General features: G+C 29.6%; 3 protein-coding genes across 3 annotated transcripts in view; 1 reads left to right on the forward strand and 2 right to left on the reverse strand.

Moving 5' to 3' along the window:
* Positions 1-389: 389 nt before the first annotated feature.
* Positions 390-6,714, forward strand: LOC135956775 (protein rogdi-like). Its single transcript, XM_065507346.1, has 6 exons — positions 390-473; positions 1,113-1,184; positions 1,252-1,383; positions 1,457-1,614; positions 6,202-6,322; positions 6,392-6,714. The coding sequence occupies exons 1-6, from the start codon at positions 438-440 to the stop codon at positions 6,632-6,634; spliced, it is 762 nt and encodes a 253-aa protein (XP_065363418.1). The 5' UTR covers positions 390-437; the 3' UTR covers positions 6,635-6,714.
* Positions 6,715-9,923: 3,209 nt separating this feature from the next.
* Positions 9,924-13,525, reverse strand: Had1 (beta Hydroxy acid dehydrogenase 1). The gene is made up of 3 exons (XM_065508344.1): positions 13,323-13,525; positions 12,761-13,139; positions 9,924-10,674 (listed from the first exon to the last, which is right to left on the reverse strand). Exons 1-3 carry the CDS (start codon positions 13,367-13,369, stop codon positions 10,138-10,140), a joined length of 963 nt encoding a protein of 320 aa, XP_065364416.1. The 5' UTR covers positions 13,370-13,525; the 3' UTR covers positions 9,924-10,137.
* A 4,114-nt stretch (positions 13,526-17,639) lies between these two features.
* The window catches only part of LOC135958479 (uncharacterized), a 38,119-nt gene continuing 36,522 nt past the window's right edge, over positions 17,640-19,236 (reverse strand). The window contains exons 12-16 of the mRNA XM_065509387.1: positions 18,868-19,228; positions 18,484-18,792; positions 18,291-18,420; positions 18,061-18,217; positions 17,640-17,991 (exon numbers count right to left, since the gene is read on the reverse strand). Coding sequence (XP_065365459.1) covers positions 17,784-17,991; positions 18,061-18,217; positions 18,291-18,420; positions 18,484-18,792; positions 18,868-19,228 — 1,165 coding nt within the window. The 3' untranslated portion in view covers positions 17,640-17,783. The remainder of the gene's footprint in view (positions 17,992-18,060; positions 18,218-18,290; positions 18,421-18,483; positions 18,793-18,867; positions 19,229-19,236) is intronic.

Below are 19,236 nucleotides of genomic sequence, written 5' to 3' on the forward strand. Positions count from 1 at the left end.
AAAAATTTATCAGGTATAGACAGGGAGTAATGTAGTGCAGATATTTGAATAGTGATGCTTATGTTATTTATATAAAAATTAAGCATTTTTTTAATAAGCAAAGAATAGGGCAATATTAAAATATAAAAACAGACAACCCATAGAACGAAAAAAGCCAACATAAAATAATCAGCAGTTTGATTGGCTCCACCTTATATGAATTTGGCTTTACAGTTGGAAAAAATAATGGTAACAAAAAACTGCATACATTTGACCAGGGTACACTTAACAAAGTACTATATGCATGGCAGAGAGGATTTTTTGTTGTAATTTGTTTATATGGAGTTTGACAGCTACTCTACACAAAAGTCTCTAATTAAAAAACAGTGTAAATTAAACAGCTGGGATCTGGCATACACCTGTATAAAAGCTCCTCGATTGTCAGAATTTGCAAAACAATGGCTGATATCGAAAGTGAAGAGGTGAAGAACCTTGTAAGTGTTCAATTAAAATTTAAATTGTTAATATAAAAATCACAAAATAATTAATTAAATCTGCACGAAATAACAGAGAAGTTAACAAAGTTTAATAATTGTTTAAAGATTAAATACAATTAACAAGTTTTAAGTGTTAAATTACAGTTTAAAAATAGAGACTAAAAAATTGCAGACCTACATAAATACAAGAACGAAAAATATCCAAACAAAAAATCAATAATTTGTATGAGGAAAAAAAACCGTAGAAATACAAGAACAACAACCACTATAAAATGTATTTAGAACAACAACAAATACTTACACTCATACATTTGTACATTTATCAATAAAAACACACACACATACTGGGCCCCTGTGTGAAAAACACCAATACCAAATTATATTGAAAACAATCAAAATAAAACAAGTACAACAACAAACTAATTTATTGCTACCAGATTTACACAGTGTGTTTGTTGTTATTAACAACAGCAAAGGCACTCATTTCTTTAATTGAAATATTTATTAATTTTATTTAAGAAAATCATACAATTTGCAAAAAACCAGAATACCGAAAAATTATGTTTACTCAAAAAATTCGTTTTAATTAATTAAAAACGTTATTTTAAATAAATCTTTTTTTTATTTATATTTAAGCAAATTGAATTTGAATGGGTAATGAGGGATGAAGTTCACTCGATATTAAGAAAGTTAAGGGAAATATTAGTGGTAAGTGGTTTATTAGCGGGATATTTTTAATGTTATTAAAAAAAAACTAAATTTAACATTTTATTAGGAATGTGCTCGTCGTTTTCCTGTACCACTGTACGATAATGAGGGTAAACGTACAGAAAAATTCCATTTAGTAGCTGCCCAGGAACAATTGAAATGTTCTGTTACTTTGACGGGTGATAGTATTACACAAGCGGTAGGTGTTCTTATGTTTAAAAAAAACACTTTTATAGTTTTTATGTATGTTTTTGTGTTGTTATTTTACACAGGACATTAGTTTCAAGTTAAAACGTTCCTCCAGCCAAGTTCAACGTACTGCTATTACTTCAGATGCCCCCTGGAAATTGCAACAAGTTCAAGACGCTGCCAATCATTTACAACAGGCCATCAATCACATCGATAATGTCGACGAGAATTATAAATTTCGGTAAGTTTTTGTTATTTATAGATCTTACCATAAACAAGCTTTTATTATAGAGCAATAATTAACTGCAAAGCAATAAGTAAAAAAATAATATAATAATTTTATAACCTTTAACCCTTTGAGTGGGAGGTTCTTAAAATATAGGTACTAGTGTAAATGAGTACATCTTCTAAGTTAAGGTTACATTTGACAACAAGTGGTGTGTTATATTCAGTTGTTACGAATCTTCAACTCAGTTTGTAATAAAATAAATATTTATGATTTCAAAAGCAAACTATTTTATTTGTATGTATAAAAAACTGATTATTTTTATTGTGAAAAGTGTTTCGTTAATCGTTTTCGTATTAGGCCAACAGCCATTTTTTCCGAAACTCGTTTTATTTACAAAATAAATTTTTATACCCTTCACCTTTGTGAGAAGGGTATATATAGGTTTGTCATTGCGTTTGTAATTTCCACAATATAATTTTCCGACCCTATAAAGTATATATGTATATTCTGTATCCTTATAGATAGCGGAGTCGATTATGCCATGTCCGAAGCCCCTAAATAACTTACATACACGATTCATACATCAATATCTCCGGAATTCTTCCGGCTCGGTTGCTATTTAAAATCAAGAAAATCGGTACACAAATTGCTGAGATATAAGGAAAAAACAAGGGAAACCTCGATTTTTGAGCTATTTTTGACCTATATCTTATTACTAAGGATTACTAAGTCATTAATATAGACAACATGGTCATCTAATGATAGATATTTCAAAGATCTTTGCAACAACGTATATAAGACCATTGTAAGAGGGACCTACAATGGGTCAAAATCGGAAAAAATAGTTTTAAACCCGAAATTTTTTTAACAAAACTTTTTTTTTCTCTAAATATTAAAAAAAATTAAAAAAAAAATTTTAAATTGAAAAAACAAAAAAAAATTTTAAAAAACAATTCGAAAAATTTTTTTTTAAAAAAAATGAAAAAAACTACTTTGGGGAAAAAATAAATTTTGTTTACCTAAAAATATTTAAAAATTTTATTTTGAAGTATAATTTGGTGAAGGGTGTATAAGATTCGGCACAGCTGAATATAGCTCTCTTACTTGTTTGGTCTTAAATATTTTCTTAAAAAAAACCAAAATAGCTTTAAAAGCAATTATTAAGTATGTATGTATGTATGTTTTGTTAGAAATAGAACGTATGTCAAAATTGAACTGAATTACAGAATATGTAGGTGGATAAACCCAAATAACTTATCATTGTCATTCCGTTTGTAATTTCAACATTTTTCATAGCCATATCCATGACTGTCAATTACTGTCAAAAACATCGGTTATAATATATAGCATAAACAAGAGATTTTAAGATTTTAAGGAACACTATTTTTATTAAAAACTAGTTGATCGCTCCGGGTTCGCCCGGTAGCATTTACTAATTTTAGTTCTTCAAGTTTCTCCAACCCACGCACACCAGTCTGTTCTTATTTGCAAATAAAATATCTAAATTAGGGAGCTTTTTTATTACAGTTGACTGGACTCACAAAAAAAAGAATTTCCGAGTTTTACCCGGAATTTTTGATTTTTTTGTCTTTACAAACCATCTCCTGAAAATTTCGAATCGAATAAAAAAAAATCAGCCAAATCGCTCCAACCGTTCTCACGTGATGACATTACATTCATGGACCATTTCATTTTTATATATACACTAGTTGACCGCCCCGGCTTCGCCCGGTAGGTAAATGTTAGTTCGTCAAGTTTCTCCAACCATGCCTGTTCTTATTTATTTTCAAATAAAATATCTAAATTTGTACTGCATACTTTAGGGGCTTTTATATTACAGTTGACTGGACTCAAAAAGCCGGCTTTAGCCGTAATTGTTTAATTTTTTTTTTCAAACCATCTCCGGAAAATTTCGAATCGAATAAAAAAAAAATCAGCCAAATCGCTCCAGCCGTTCTCACGAGATGACATTACATACATGGACTATTTCATTTTTATATATATAGATAGATATTTACCAAGTTCTGGGGGGTTATTATGTAATTCGATTCGAAACGAAACACTTTCGAAATAAGCAATTTTCAAGTTTTCTAATGTTTTTAGTGTATACTGTAAAATTTCCCAAATGGTTAATACGATCTTATCCCTTCATGCTTCAATTGGATTTTCATTTATTATTACAATTCGTCCAGAAACCGATATTATAAAAGGGAAATTACAATTGTGGAACAGAAACATGTATAGGAAATCCCGAGGTCATGTATTTTATTATTGTAAAGGTATAAAAGCACTAGGTCTAAAACAATAGATATTTAAACACATTAAAAAATAAGTTAGAGTTCTATTTTCAGCTTATACCCTTCAGCTTAATATAAAACCAAAAACATCGAAACGATAACAACTAACAAACTATCGTATATGTATTTCGAATAATTTCTCAAGATGGGTTTTATAAATCGAGTTATGGTGGAGCATTTTATAAAATAAGTTACAGATCTACATTTTAAAAATAGAGCTGTCAAAATTTTCAGATTGTTTCCCCATATCAAATTAAATTTCACAACAAAATATTGTATGTAATTACTTCTTATTAACCCGGCAATTCCCATACCCTCGCCAAAGGGAGAAATAATTTGTTTTTATTAAAAATAGTAAAAATACGTCTAGTTTACACTATAAATAAGTTTAAAATAAAAAAAATATAGCTAGTTTCGATTTTATAGCTGGGTCACCTATAGGTGACACGGGGCAGAAAAAAAATAATTTTCTAAAAATACTTGCTCACATTGTTAGCCGGAATATCTAGCAGTATTTATTAAAAAAATTATTGTGATACTTACCCGTTTGGCATTTTTATAACAACTTATTTATCATAAGACACGCACCAGTATGTTAAAATCAAAACCACTGCTTAAAGATTTTTAAAAATCCCCTAGTTAATAAAATTCTAGTGTTGCCAAAATAAAATCAGATATAAAACAGGATCCTGTCTGTATATAAATAATACCAATATTTATCGGCGATATCTGTTTCTATGTTTAAAACTACCTTTAATCTTTGTCACCTGTAGGTGACACTGGGAATTGCCGGGTTAAAGAGATTTCAAATAGCACGTAACGTTTTTGTTTTTGCTGAAAATAAATATCTAATTGATGTAATAAAATCTTCAAAGATGATGTAATACAATCTTCGTTTCAAGTGTATGTCACTAAAATTGTCTTATAGTATTTCAAAGTAATTCATTATATTCGTGTACAAGCTCATACAAGTAAAGAGCATTGCAAAAATTCCTAATAACTGTTTAAAATTAAAATAAAAAATATGAGTATTAGTGTGTATATAAAATATTCTATATGATAAAATCGAAATGTTTACACCTTTTTGCTATTTAATAACATCCCGTATCCAAAATAAGGTAGAAATCAGAAAAAATATTATTGTGTTTAAAAACTTCTTAAGTATTTATTAAACCGTCAAATTTAATCAGTTTCTAAGAAGGATAGAAACTGATTAAATTTAATATTTAGAATTGGAAATATACGGAATAAATTTGTATACCCTTCATCATGAGTGGTAAGCACCCAAATAACTTACGTACAAGATTGATACATCAATATATATGCTATAGTCCCGGTTCGGTTACTATTTATATTCGCATATAAGTAAAAAAATTACACTATCTCGATTATAGGATTACTAAGCCATTAAATGTTTATGTTATGAATATCTAATGATAGACACTTCAAAGACCTTTCCAACGACGTATAAAGCCACCATAATTAGGAAAGTCAATGGCTCAAAATCGGGATATTTTAACCCGATTTTTTTTCACCAGGAAAAAATAGTTTTCAATCTTTTTCTTAAAGAATACTTCGGTGAAGTGTGTATAAAATTCGTCACAGTCGAAGATAGCTCTCTTATTTTTTTATATTCTATTAGAGTATACTACTTTTAGTATCTACAAAAATAAGCTTCCACTATTAGATGATACATTGCTTAATAATAAGTTGTTAACGTAAATGTAATTATGTCGTTTTACTAATTTATTATTAACGACTTGAATATTAATGAAACAGCATCCACAGAAAAAACTTTATAAAATATTCCAATAAAAACAACAAAATAATGAGTAATTCTTGAATTTCAATAAACTTATATTTATTCATCGAATGTTATTAAAAAAAATCCCCAAACATTTTATATAATTAATTATATATAAATTAATTTGTATAGAGATTTTCGTAAAGTGATGTAAATTTTGTATATTTTGTACCAATTACTTTTGAATCTTTAATGAAAAAAAAATTACAAAAATACAAGTAAGAAAGCTATATTCGTATGTGTCGATTTTTAGTTATCCTTTACCAAAGTATACTTTAAGATAAATATTGATTCAGATTTTATATACATATATAAACGGAATGACAAACTTATAACTCATGGTGAAGGCTTTAAAATATAGTTTTAAATGCTGGCCTATCCCTTTGCAGTGTTGAGTATTGGGGGCGTAGTACACTTCTTCTGTAAAATATATATTTTTTCAATTTATAGATTCTATAACATTTAAATTTTGATACTAAAATAATATTTTCATTTCAGATCATCGGAGGAAGTTTTACAAATAATAACCGAACTAATAGGAGCATTACAACGCGGTCGTACTAGTCTCATAATACCAAAGAAAAAATCTATAGATGATTTAATGAAGGGTAGAAATATGGTAAGTGGCTTCTATTCTATATTCCTTTTTCTTGGAAATATTTTTAACATATTTATAAAATAAACTTAGAAATCCTTAACGCCCAATCTACCAGAAGATCAAGCAATATCGTTTTTCTTACAATGTCACAAATTGATCATAGCAGTCTATCAATTGCTAAATGTCCAGGGTACTATGAAAATGGAAGCAACACAGGCTGAATGTTCGGTAGGTTGGCTTAATGATGTTTTAGTATTATTTACCGTAGGTTTGACTTTGTGTCAACAGCTCAAAGATAAAATGAATGCATTTAAAATGGATACCATAAGTTAGTAAAATTTGTACTTACAAAAATGCATAATACGTATTTTCAAAAACAAACCAACATACATACAAAAACCCCCCTTTATTTCTAGTTATATAAAATTTATTTAGCAAAAAACACAAAAAATCCAACTTCATACATACATACATAAATATGTATGTAATAACTAATTAATGTACTTATTCAAACAACAAAAAAATAGAAAAAATAACAACTACCAGTATGTGAATGTATTATTATGATTATTGTACTTAAGCTCTTTAAAGAAAACTAGTTACTAAGATTATAAGTTATTAGAGTCGTTAATCATGAACTTAAATGGACAAGAATCTAACTGAAGGACTCTTCTACTTAAATACTATTAAACAAAAATACAAAAGCAATTTATTTCTTTGTTTTGATTTTAGAAGACCTACCAAAATAATCCTAATTAAATATACATACATATAAATAAATAAATAAACAATGCATTGATAATGGGTTAGTAACTAAAGTAAACAAATTAAAATAAAGTAAATAAAAATTAAACAATGCATACAATAATGACAATAACATTTAAGCAAGAATAATTAAATAAAAGTAGAAACCAAACAACTAACGTAAAGCTTATATTTTAGTAAAAGCTTTTATGTTTGATTTACCCCCGTTTAAGAATTCAAAATGTTAACTTAATTAAATAAAGCTTTTAACTGTTAAATTTGAAAATTAATTGTATCTATTTACCATGTAGTTAACATATTTTTTTTTTCAAAAAACAAAGATCTCATATTATTTGCTTTTGTTTACTTATTGAAATATATACTAACAATTAGCCAAGAAATTATTTCATGATTATTAAAACTATAATTTAAAAGCATCTTTATATTAATTAACAATGTATGTGTCAATTTAGAAGTTAAAACTAAAACAAAACTTTTAATTAATCTTAATTTTGTATTACGAATTTATTTTATTTTTTACATATTTCAATTTACGAATTTATTAGTGTGAAAAAAAAGTTTATTTGCTAATAAATTTAACTTGTTTTTGAAAGTGGACATAAATAAGGTTTAAACAATATCATGTAAAAATATTTCCTAATTCTGTTATCAAAGAAAATCTTTCGAATTTGTATGAATTAAAAATTGCAATTCGAAAATATTTTCCATCCAATTAGGTACTAAATAATGTGGAATTACATTACAACACTCGGGAATGATCTGGATGCATTTGTGTTTCCTAAGATAAAATATGACGACATTTTCGCTCTGAATTATTTTAATCAAAATCTATCAGGCAGCAAATTTGTAAACTTTAGATTCCCAACAGACATTAAAGACCGTGTAGCTAAAATAAATTTTACGATTAGAAAAATCACAAAATCTGACGAGTGTTTGCTTATGCTTATATTCATTAAATTATCCAATCGCTCAGAATGGGAAATGATACATATTCCACCTTTCAATGAAAACTGGAGATATTGAAGAACGTCTCCTATATCAACCAGAACATGGGACCTCTAGAGCCAAGGAAATTGGCAAAAAAAATCGGTTGGTTTGTTCAAAACCATTGCGTATCACAAACGTATTTGTCAAATAGTAAGGCAGTAAGGATGTAAACACCTCTTATATCAACCAGAAAGTAAAATACCGAAATAGGCTCTCTCTTAAGCAATTGATAAGGAGGCAATTGTAACAACGTATTTGGCAAACATTTGCTCTTCTATCAATTCATCCAAACTTAATAATTAGAATTTACAAAATGTCCGAAAATAATGCATAATGTAGGTTAGGTTCCGAAGACAGTCGCTCTTCATGCAGCTCACTTGGATTCATTCAAGAAGTAAACCGCAGGTCTCTCATTGGACACTCATTGGTTTCATATTGAACCAACCAGATCCTCAGATTCATCCTCTATAAATCTTCTAAACACCAGAAGAAAGGGGTTCCAAGTTTACGCTTCTTCATGATGGCGAGAGCCGGCAATAACAGAATAGGTGGGACACTGTATCATCCTCTTCTTCGTTTTGATAGCTACACTAATCGTTAAACCGTAGGCCCATTCTCCTAGTATGTGTTCCAATTATATAGTGCCCTGTAATAGTTGAAAGAATTAGCCTTATCTGTTCGCGGAATACGTCCTGCTGGCATCATATACGACAATTGCATTGCAATTTCCAAGGGAAATATTGCACCCCTTCTGGCCTATTCATCGGCTATATAGTTACCCTGAATATAAGGTATCGCAAACAGATGTCTAGGATGCTCTCGAAATATTAATAGTCAGATCTACAGGTTTTAAAAAATTTACTTAATTCAAATTGACTTAAATATTGCATTTTTCATTGAAGTAAAGTCACATAATTTCTGGGGGGTTATTATGTAACTCCTTTCGAAAAGAAATTCGTTCGAAATTGTATGCTTTATACATTGTATTTCGAAAGTGTTTCGTTTCGAATCGAATTACATAATAACCCCCCTGATATTCTATATAATATGGTGCTTTTAATATTAACAAAGCCTGTACAAAGTATTGAAATTTAAATTCCAGAATATTCTTAAATTGTACTTTACCCACTAAGTTTGCCTTCTTCGAACATTTCATTTCCAAGTAAATGGTTTACCGTACCCTGACGATTATCATAATTTGTTTACGTATTATTTGGTTTCAAACATAAACGAAATTTTAATATTTATTTTAATAAATTCAAAATAAATTGATTAATAAATATTTGAACTTTATTAATTAAGAAGTTTTTTTAGCTCTTTTAAAAAATAAAACGGCTGTTATTTGGTCAATTTAACTTTAAAACCCCCAATGAATTAATTATGTAAAACTATATACTATACCTTTTTATATCTATTCTATTCGAAATTTCTTGACTTTTCTCTCTTAACTTAAATTAATCATCAAGACATTTTGCTTTTTTATTTTAATAAATTCAAAATTAATTAAATTAATATGTAATTGAACTTATTTAATTGAGAAAGATGTTTATTAAAACTTTCAAAATACTATTAAAATTTAAAATCCCCAGTGAATAAACTATGTATAAGTTTATCTCTATAATCTATGCCAATTACCTGAATTTTGTGTAAACTTTTAATTTATTTCATTATTTTCAATTTGGTATCAAAACTTTTTTGCTTTGTCTCAAATGTCGTTACTAAAATTTTCATAATTTTAAGAACTGATTTGATTAAATACAAAAAACAAACTAAAGTTACTTAAGTATATATATTTTAGCTAGTAAGAATTTAAAAAAAAATATAAATTGTTTTCAAAATAATTGCTAAATTGTTCTCTTACACAATATTATTTAAAAAACCAAAATTTTATTCAAAAACTATTAAGTATTAAAGCACTTTTAAATGCAAATTCATTATACATACATATATACAAACAAAAAAACTAACGTGAAAAAAAGAAAACATAATTGTTATTATTGTTTAATATTTAATTAATTATAATAAAAACAAAGGCATGATTTAAAGTTTCAATAAAATGTTAAGAAAACATACAACCAAGCAACTCAGTTTTTCTTATTCAACTGCTGTTTCAATATGCTCAATTGGGTCAAGCAATTGTCACGATAGTTTCTACGTTCGGGCAATTTATCCAATGGTACCATTTGTTCCAACTGTTTAGCAACAGCCACCGCGGTGGGACCTTCCATCTTGGGTGTGGGACTAAAGGTTTTACTGACCGCATAAATGGTGTTTGTATAACGTTCAAAATAATTGGTCATGCCTTCGGCATTCAGATGAGCGGTTTCCAGAGGTCCCAGGAAGGCATAACGCATACCCAAACCATCCGACATGACACTGTCAACATCTTTGACATCCAGTATGCCATCATTAACTAAATGCCAACATTCATTAAGTATGGCATATTGTATGCGATTTAGAGCAAAACCTTCGATTTCACGGCTCAATGTAACGGGCTTCTGGCCGATTTCTTCCATTAAAGCACGGGTTTTGGTAACCACTTCTGGTTTGGTCCAGGGAGCTGGTACTACCTCAACCAAGGGCACATAGTAGGGAGGATTTACAGGATGTGATACGAGGACCTGTGAAGTAAATTAAAAATAAATTATTATATGTAAGTAAATATGAAGTTAATAAGGGATAATTAGCTATTATTTTAAATGTATTTCGGTAACTTATTTTTACATCCAACATATCGAAATATTGGTCGGAGAAACAAAAAGTATATATGTATATGTAGTTGATTTCATGTCAAGTGAACTATCTTTTGAAATCGGTAAAGAACTCTCTGAGTTAGAGGGAGTCAAAATTTGAAAGTTTGTACTTAGCAAAATCTGGCTGGCAAGAATCCGCTTTTTTTAAACTTTAATTTTAGTTTTTAGTTTTACTATTATTACTTTTATTCCTTATTTAATTGTAAAAATATTGTATTAATCGTATATGGCCCAATGGGCTCGATTATTTAAATAGAGAATGAAATGAATCGGTCCATGATTTCTGACAATCCCCATACAAATGTATTCTCGGCACAGCCAAATATAACTGTTTTTAATTAAATTAAACGGTTACGTTGTTTTCTATTTTACCGCTTCGGTTTTATTATGGGTTACTTTAGCCAATTTGCTTGGCTAATGTTGATATTTTATTTATCTTATCAGTTTATTTTCTCATTTGTATAAATACTATATATTTGTTGGTCTTAAGTATTTAGTTTACACATTTAGAGTGCATATAAAGATTATTTTTTATTTAATTTAACAGTAAAGTAAAACTACTTGAATTATTACTTGTTTATTTGCCGTCTAAAGTTTAATTATTAACAACCTACGACAAGAATTAAACGAAATGCCTACAATTTATCAATATTTTTACCTAAATTTTGGTTTTATATGGACATTAATGATAATAACTACATGTTAGCCTCTGATTATTTAAAAATATAAACGATTTTATATGTTAGAAAATTCTTATAAAACATTCCATCGATTTATTTTAATTCAGCATAATCATGTTTAAAAATACCAGTGTAATCCATTTCAAACTTTTATTTCAAAAATTTTTAATAGTTTGACTTAATATGACCTATCAATTGAATAGTTGGATGTCTTTCCATTGTATTGACAACCACTGTATGTTCTCTTAATTTCTTTCTCATATCAGGTTCCCTAATAAAGCAGGTCAATTATTAACTTCGTTTAAGTCGAAAATCGATTGTCAACTTCACCCTATATAATTTTTGGTTCAACAAGTAATTCTGTTCAAATTGCGTTAGCACTCTTGGTGGTATATTTAAAATACTATCATATTTATTGCGAATTTTATTTATCAAAAATATAGTTGATACTATCTATTTACAAATAATTTAATTTGTATGTTTGCATTGGCTTTATTCAAAAGCACTTGTGAACCATTTCAAGCTTTACATTGGATAACCTTGAGGGTTTTATTTTGACCGACAACTTGTTGAATACATGTTACAATATTTAATAAAAACAATTTCTGTTTGAGATTATTTTTTAAAGTGCATTTGGTACATTTTCAGTTTGTTTGATTGCTGATAAGTGGTAATTGTAATTGTCTTTTTTTTGCAATGATTTTAAATGTTTTTTATTCTTTCTATATGGGTTATTTGTTTTTGCTGCACTATTTGGTTTTTGTTTATAATTAAGTTGTGATTTATTTCGATTTACTATCAGCGCTTGTCACGTAGGTTTAGTACAGATAAGACAATGTTGATTTACATATTAATCTGTAATGGTATCAAAGGTGCTCGCTTGAAAAACATTTCTCCCGTTTGACCACCTGTTAAAAAAAAGTAAGTATCCCAAAACTCATGGGTATAATTTATTTTAGAGGTCATAAGTAGATAGATTATAGATTATCTTGAAAATAAGCGGTGTAAATTTAAAAGTGAAATGTTTGTAATTTTGAAGATAGAGCCTTTTCAATATAGTTCCTCGATATACTATATAGTACTGCAAATGTTAAAAATCGGAGGAGTAAACAATTTTCTTTGCCCATTTAACATACTTTCAAAGGGCACAGCTCTCACTTTAAGTAGATGTAACATTTAATAACATTTTAAAAATCCATCACAAGACTTGTAAATTTTTTAAATATATGTACCTACTACATATGTACATATAAAATTTGTCATTATGTACTTACATTAGCTTGATGTTTCAAATTTTTACTAAACAACGAGGGCAAAAATGTACTTGTCGAACTAGACATAATTGTATGGCTCTCCACCACCTGATCCAGTTGTTTATATAGATTTTGTTTCATATCCAAACGTTCTGGTATACACTCCTGAATGAAAATGGCGCCCTTAACCAATTCTTTTAAATCGGTTGTTCCCGATAAGCAGGCATACTGTTGGGCTGCATTCAATTTACCACGCAACAGACCCTTTGATTCTAGGCTCTTTAATTCCTTTTCAGTTTCTTTTAAAGCTGTTTCAACTTGAGCGGGTAGAATATCAAACAATGTTACTTGATAGCCCACTGAGGCAAATAACATCGACCAGGAACGTCCAATAAGACCACTTTATTAAAAGATAACATAAAAAAGGAATAATATTTATTTTAAAATATATCTATGAACCAGTAAATTCAGGTGTAAACAAGTTAAACAGATGTTTTTTGTTGTTATTAGTTTAACTAGGTCACCTTTAGTTTTAATTTTTTCGTTCATTCGCATGCACATTTTGTATATGTACTTCACTTACCTTCCCACTATACCAATTTTTTCTCTTTTACCAGTTACTCCAGCCATTGTTTTGCGTCTTTTTTGCTTTGGTGAATTAATTTTGTTTAATTACTAAGTTGTCGAACAGAATTGGGGAATAAATTAATTTGCTTTAATTGATTTATTGTATTATTTTACTGGGACTGTTAACTAACCGGTGTATTGCGCACAACTGTCCACAAACTTTTGAATTAAAATTTGTCATTCATCGAATTAAGTAAACTTTTCTGTGCTAATACAAAAATAGGGACAGAAAGCTTCCTCTCAGTATTATTTTAAACAGAGCGATAAAGAGAATCAAACAGAGATAACAAGAGCAGCAATTATTTAATTTTATTATTTTGTTTTGTACAAGTTTTATTTGATTTTGTTCTTGTATTTATACAGGTTTATTTTAGAGGCAGTGATAATAAAGAATTTAATCTTTTGAGAATTGGAATTATTTATAATATTAAACACTTTAAAAGTAATATATACAGGACTGTGTTTATATTAGTAACAAAATTAGTATAAATCTGGACAACATTTGTCCCAAGTCGCTATCGGACATCATTTGTCCCTAGACCTTATTAATAATTATCTTATTATAATTAATGTAGTGATGAAATTTTACATAAACAAGTTTTATATGAACCTAAATCATTTTACAAACTTTTGTGAGGATCGGTCCATAAATGACTCTATCTCCCATATAACCCCTATATCAGAAAAATATTGATGGTATGTATACAAGATTCGGCAGAGCCGAATATAACACTTTTACTTGTTGTAATTATAATAACCAAAAAAATAATAAAGCTTTTATGTTTACCTTACCCTTGTTCTGCACAGTACAATAGATAAAAATATGAAATTTGGTAGATAAATTCTCTAAATGGCAGTGGTCGTATTAAAATGTAATTTTTGAATTAAAAAACTCGTTACAAAATTTATAAATCGTTTACTTTACTTTTAATAAACTTGGCAGCACTGATATTGTCATATCCTCATTGTCCATAAATATAACAACTCTGCATGTTTGTTTACATTTTTTTCTCTCATAATATGTTTGTTTAGTTTTAGCTACATCATTCACCGGTTGATTTGCAAAAATTTTGCAGACGTTAAAAATTTTGGAAAATATAACAAATAATAAGAAAAACTAGCAACGTATAATATAAATACAACAATATTCTTTGTTATAAGTGAAAACTTAGTGAAATTCTAACAAAAAATAACCCTTTAAAGTGTTTTTTAATAAAACTAATTTTTGCTAAGAAGCCTCTGCTGCGGAGGGTAAATTTAATAGTTCAAAATAAAGCAATAACAATAGCAATATACTTTGTATATGTGAAAAATTAATTGAATTCTTATAAAACATACTTTAATTAATCTTTTTTTTTGTGAACAAGCCACCTGTTTTGTCTTGTTGTTGAAGGTGCACAAAGATGAAATTATGCATAAATTGAAACATTATGATTAAAATTAATCTAATTGTTCATCGCTGAATTTGTGAAAGGTAGGTTTTAATTTTTTTTACATTTTTTTACCCATTTTTTGATTTTTTGTTACCAATATGTATTTGGGAATATAAGAAAGTTAAAGTTATTGAAATTGTTTTGATTCTATAGTTGTAACAAAAATTTAGTATATGGTCAAAAACTAAATTTTGTTAAAATTTGCAGACTATTTTCTCGGTTATTTTGAGTTTGTTTTGGTTTGGTAATTTATCAGTGTCGTGATTTCATATAACGAGTGATCAATAATAAAAGAAGTTATCGTGAAGGTAAAATATGGCAAATATGTTTTAATTGATAAAATATAATCAACCCTAAAATTTGAACATTTAAATTTCAAGGATTCGTGTCCCTCCCATATATCCTGAAATTAAAAACTGGAAGAACGGTGAGAAAAAATTGATATCTTAATGAAATTTTGTACAGACATTATTTTTAATATTGGGTGTATGACTTAAAAATGCAGTATTATTTCGCTTTTATTTTTACAAATACATAGTAGTTAGACGGAGCACGGTGTGGACTATAAAGCGGGTCAGGCTTCCCAACCACTTCTTTCTAATTACTTTTTAATTCTGGGCGTTTTTCGGCCAACGCTCGCTTTATACGCATCAGTTGTGTTCAGGTTCCCTGTGATGGTTTGGACAGATTTCAGCAGCTTATAATAGATAGGACACTTCTGCTACACCAAATACAGAGAATTACTAAGCTCCAATGTCAAACACTGAATATGGATATTCTATTTTTGTTTAACAGTGTAGTTTCTATAATATTCATTATATTTACGTAGAGGGTATTTAAGATTCGGCACAGCCAAATATCGCACCCTAACTTGTTTTTTTTTTAATTGTATACTAAAGGTAGGGTCACACACGACAAATATTTGACAAAAAAAGCGGTAAACACTAAATAAACACTGATACACTGATGGTTCAAAGACAGAAAGATGCACGGACTCGGGAATCTTCTCAGATAAACTGGACCTTTTGATGTCTATTCGATTACCCGATACCTGCACGGTTTTCCAGGCAGAGATTTATGCCATCGATACAGCCGCGAGAAGAATCCGGGAACTGAATCTCGAAAATTCGACTATACATATCTACTTGGACAGCCTTGCATCAATCAAGGCTCTTAACTCCAACGTGATCAGGTCGAAATATCTTCTCAATTGTATCAAATCACTGGCACAACTGACACAACATCACGTAGAGTTGATATGGGTTCCAGGACACGAGGGCATCCGGGGAAATGAAATATCTGATGAGTGCGCAACCAACGGGTCGTCCCTGGACGTATCTCTAGCGCAAAGGGATATTCACACTCCCCTGGTGACATTATCGAGATTGATAGATGAATGGGCTTTGAGCGAGACGGAACTCAGGTGGTCAAATATCATCACTTGTAGAATATCCAGAATGCTCTGGCCCAATCTGACAGAGGATAGAACTAGGTCTCTTTTGTATCTTAGCAGGAATTCGATCAGGCTTCTTACGGGTATAATTACTGGGCACTGTATGATTGGACATATGTCGGAACGTATGGGTTACCCACGTTATAGCTACTGTAGAAGTTGTTTAGACGAAGAGGAGGTGGAATCGGTACAGCACCTTCTATGTGAATGCCCAGCCTTACAAGAGAATAGACTATTACATCTTGGTAAAGCTCTTTTCCATGATCTGGACTGTCTCAGAGATGTGTCACTAGTAAATATGATCAGGTTTGTTAGAAGTACCGGTTGATTCCCACGGGGACCACAGGAATCACATAGTCAACGAAATTAGGGAGGGAAACTATTCTCACTTTATGTACGAATTTTCAGCATAAGGGAATAGTATTTCTAAGGGTATCACAATGGGCCACAAGTCCTCCGAGTGAACTCGCTAAATTGCGAGCAACCCACGTAACCTAACCTAACCTAGGATGATTCAAAACAAATTTTAAAATATGCAAATTATATGTGCATAAAATCCAAATATGCAAAAACATGCAATTATAACAAAGTATGCGAAATAGGCAACATCAAATCGATGACAGTTTGTTACAAGTAATATAATATGATAATAATATGATACGAAAAAGTAATTGAACAATATGCAAACATGCATATTAGGGTTCCTAATTTCCAGGACTTTTTCTCTTCCCTGGAGGAAATTAAAAAAATCTTCAAATTCCCTTAACTTAATACAAAACCAGTATTATTGTTAATAGTAACTATAAGTGTGAATATCCTTAAAATTTGTAACGCTAGACATCTTAATAATTCCTTTAAGAACATGAAATCTCAAATTGATTCTTGAACTGATTCTGATCTTAATGACCGAATTTTTCTGCTGTGGCTGAGTAACAAAAATGCCCGCATGGAAACCCTAATGCATATGCATTAAAATCGGATTCCTGCTTATTAAAACCTGCAAAGATAACTCGTCTTTGATCAGTAAATTTTTTTAACGGTAGGGGTAATAATAATTGTACCAGAACTTATGATAGTAATAGATACATAGAAAATTGTATTTAATTAAAAGATTATCAGGTATGTGATAAAATCGATTTCGAAATTGAAACAAAGGTGTGATGTATTTATTATTTCCATTTTGTATATATTTTAATACTTTTCCATAAATATTTTTCACATTTCTTGCATTAATTATATTTAATCATGTGTTATTCTTCATTTCATCATTTCGTACACTATGAGATGATTAAGCATCCGACGGGTGTACCCCAGAGATTGTATTTCGAAAATGTTATCGTCTGAATCAAATTACACCATAATCACTTTTATTTTCAATAAGTACAACTTTTGTTTTCAATTCTTTTCTTACAAAAAATCTATTTTTATTATTTTCTAAATTTGATTACTACTTAAAACTAAACACATTACTTATTTCTCAAAATATCACTTATTAAGTATCATGTGGTAAAAAAAAATTCGTTAAATATTATTAAGTATCTTGAATATTGGATTTCTTGGAATTTCTGGACATGACATGACGCGGTAAAAACAATATTAGAATGGCGCACGACATTAAAGCAAAACAGGCGACATAAAATGTCATCTCACAATACGAGGCCAGAAAAGCACCCACAATATTGGTGCCAACAACGCTGCCAATGCGACCCATCATTAAAGAAACGCACATGGCCATGGCTCTGTAAGATAATTAAGAAATATAAAATAAAATATTGAATAATTTTGTATGATTTTCCTATATAACATACCTTAATTGTGTGGGATATAGTTCTACAGTAGCTCCACCCAAAACATTAATGCACACACCCACCAAAAACAATAAAACATAAAAAATGGCGGCTACGGAAGTGTATGGCAGCCAAACGGCCACTAAACCACAGGAACTGAAAAATATGATGCAAATAACTGGAAAGAAAATACAAAAGTTAGTAATATATCGGGGGAACTATATAAAAACGATTTTAGAATTTAGACTCACATAATATTAAAGTTTTCCCTAAACGATTGATTATCAATCCTATCACAGCAAATGATGATGCATATAATACTTCCATTAACAATGAATACATGTATGTTGTGGGTTCCAATTTATCCGGACAATCCATAATCTGCAAAAGTTCACAAAATTAGTAATTTTACATATTTATAGTTTAAACAAAAATTCAACTTACTCCCTCAGTCTGATTAGCATGTTTGGCATAAACAATATTACATAATTTTTCATTTCCATCTGGATTATTTCGCATAAACTCTCCCATGGCATTGATGATGTATGGAAACCACATGTACAGCCCATTTGTTATCACATACAACCAGAATTGTGAGGTGCACACAATCAGGGTGATACGAAGATATTTGCGACGAAACAGGGGCACGGTTTGATTCCACATGGTCAGCAAAAGTTTAAGGAAGAAATTCATGTTTTTATTTTGTATGGTCGACACCTCATCACAGTCTTCTTCGGGTATAATATGGTTGATCTTAATTTAAAAATGAAAATATTTTAATTTAATAGTGATTTACTGAAGTATTGTGTATTAAATAATTTGATTTACCTGCAATTTCTCTTTACCTCCATTCATTTTGTACATTTTTTGTAATACTTCAATGGCTTCAGCTTCTTTATGAATTGATAGCAAGAATTTTGGACTTTCGGGTAGGAAAAACATAGAAACTCCCGCTAAGAACCCTGGCAGGCCACATACAATAACAAATAAACGCCATGGTTTGTATGTGATGCCCAAAAATGGAATTGGCAAACGCCAATCTTGATTAATGACCATGAAGGACAGGAAAGGCATTAACATGGCACCCAATGCAAATATAAAAGCTGAGATCATCATGGCTCTTGATCGTGTACGATCAATATGAAATTCTCCCAAATAGGCGTAAATTGTGGCTGAGGCACCGGAAACACTGTGAGG

This window comes from Calliphora vicina, chromosome 4 (genome assembly GCF_958450345.1).
Source record: "Calliphora vicina chromosome 4, idCalVici1.1, whole genome shotgun sequence".
Taxonomy (NCBI): Eukaryota; Metazoa; Arthropoda; class Insecta; order Diptera; family Calliphoridae; genus Calliphora; species Calliphora vicina.

Excerpts from the sequence above, each read along its gene's own strand:
- LOC135956775 (XM_065507346.1), top strand. The coding sequence starts at position 438 with ATGGCTGATATCGAAAGTGAAGAGGTGAAGAACCTT. Across the intron at positions 474-1,112 it reads GTGAAGAGGTGAAGAACCTT|CAAATTGAATTTGAATGGGT; the intron begins GTAAGTGTTCAA and ends TTTATATTTAAG. Across the intron at positions 1,384-1,456 it reads GTGATAGTATTACACAAGCG|GACATTAGTTTCAAGTTAAA; the intron begins GTAGGTGTTCTT and ends TATTTTACACAG.
- Had1 (XM_065508344.1), bottom strand. The coding sequence starts at position 13,369 with ATGGCTGGAGTAACTGGTAAAAGAGAAAAAATTGGTATAGTGGGAAG. Across the intron at positions 13,140-13,322 it reads AAAATTGGTATAGTGGGAAG|TGGTCTTATTGGACGTTCCT; the intron begins GTAAGTGAAGTA and ends CTTTTAATAAAG. Across the intron at positions 10,675-12,760 it reads ATTTGAAACATCAAGCTAAT|GTCCTCGTATCACATCCTGT; the intron begins GTAAGTACATAA and ends TTTACTTCACAG.